A 1,380-nucleotide genomic window follows, 5' to 3' on the forward strand; every position below is an offset into this window, starting at 1 on the left:
CCTTCAGGGCCTCTGACAAATCCTGGGGCATGCTGCAGGGGGAGGGGAGGGAGGGTGAATAAGGGGGTGGCTATGAGCAGGGTTCTACCAGAGGTGGAGCTCTGAGGGTGCCCCGCTGCTCCACAGAAGTCAGTCCAGCCTCCCACCTATCTAATCCACAGGCCACATTCCCAGCTGCCTTAAGATGCAGGCCGATAGGCCTGGCAGGGTAGCTCAGGTGGTTAGAGCATCATCCGGATACGCCCAAGGCTGTGGGTTTATTCCACCGTCAGGGCACATACAAGAATCACCCAAGGGATGCATCAGTAAGTGGAACAACAAATCAATGTTTCTCCCTTCCCCCGTTCCTCTCGCTCTCAAATCAATAAGTAAATTTTAAAAATGTAAAAAAAAAAAAAATATGCAAGCCCATCAACACTCTTCAGTCACTAAGAGACACTGTACTATGGTTCCCAAAACCAAGGGGGAATCCTGGCAGTTATTCTAAGGAAAGGGAAGAGGAGGCAGCACACCCCGGAAGCAGCAGCAGGGGGCAGGGTGAGCGCTGTACTCAGTGTCCGATTGCGCTGATGGGCTTTTAGAGCGAAGATTTAACTCATTTTTGTTGAGATTTCAGGTCCAAATCTCATTATCCCCGACAATATACTCATTATAAAATACTTCCTGTGTTAAAATGCCCGAGTAAAGCTGTGCTTTAGTAAAAATAAAATTAAAAGTTTCTTTCTGGGAGTTTTTCTGTGGCATGTCTGTACTTATTTCCCACTGAACTGCCATTTCTCCTTTCTCTCCCACCTGCACCCCTTCCAGGAACAAACACCCCTGTTCCGCGCATGCAGATCAGATCCTTGGGAGGAGGGACGGAGCCAGAGGGACAGATGACCAAGGTTCCAACCCCAGCCGGACACCTGCTGGCGGAGCGACCCTGGGCTCGCTGCGTCCTCGGCTGTGAATGGGGACACCGTGGCCACCGCGAGGTGAGAGGGGGACTCGGCCCAGGGTGGGCCCCGGGAAGCCCACACAGACAGGCCCCGCAGCCCGAGGGGCCCGAGGTGACCAAGCAGGGGCACCCCCGAACACACGCAAAAGTGCAAATACTAACAATGAAGCTGGACGCCGTAGCAACACTCCCAGGGGTCACCCACGCCCCGCGCCAGCGAGCGGGCATGTTAGTCACCTTCCAGCCTCCAACTCACTCCCGGGTACGGAAAGGACCGGCGCCCGGACCCTCCTCGCCCCCAACCCCGGGACCGACCGGCGGCTCAGCGCGTGGCTCCGGTCCCGTCCCGGTCCCCCTCCCAGTGCTTGCCTGTCGGGCTGCGGGCGCTCCATCTGGGCGGATAGGCTCACTCGGTGCTGGTTCGGGATCGGCTCGGGACTGGC

General features: G+C 56.7%; 1 protein-coding gene across 1 annotated transcript in view; it reads right to left on the bottom strand.

Moving 5' to 3' along the window:
* The window catches only part of HMOX1 (heme oxygenase 1), a 6,734-nt gene extending 5,360 nt beyond the window's left edge, over positions 1-1,374 (bottom strand). Inside the window, exons 1-2 of the mRNA XM_006767240.2 lie at positions 1,307-1,374; positions 2-32 (exon numbers count right to left, since the gene is read on the bottom strand). Of these exons, the coding sequence (XP_006767303.1) occupies positions 2-32; positions 1,307-1,329 (54 nt within the window). The 5' untranslated portion in view covers positions 1,330-1,374. The remainder of the gene's footprint in view (position 1; positions 33-1,306) is intronic.
* Positions 1,375-1,380: the final 6 nt, after the last annotated feature.

Source organism: Myotis davidii, unplaced genomic scaffold, assembly GCF_000327345.1.
Source record: "Myotis davidii unplaced genomic scaffold, ASM32734v1 scaffold842, whole genome shotgun sequence".
Taxonomy (NCBI): Eukaryota; Metazoa; Chordata; class Mammalia; order Chiroptera; family Vespertilionidae; genus Myotis; species Myotis davidii.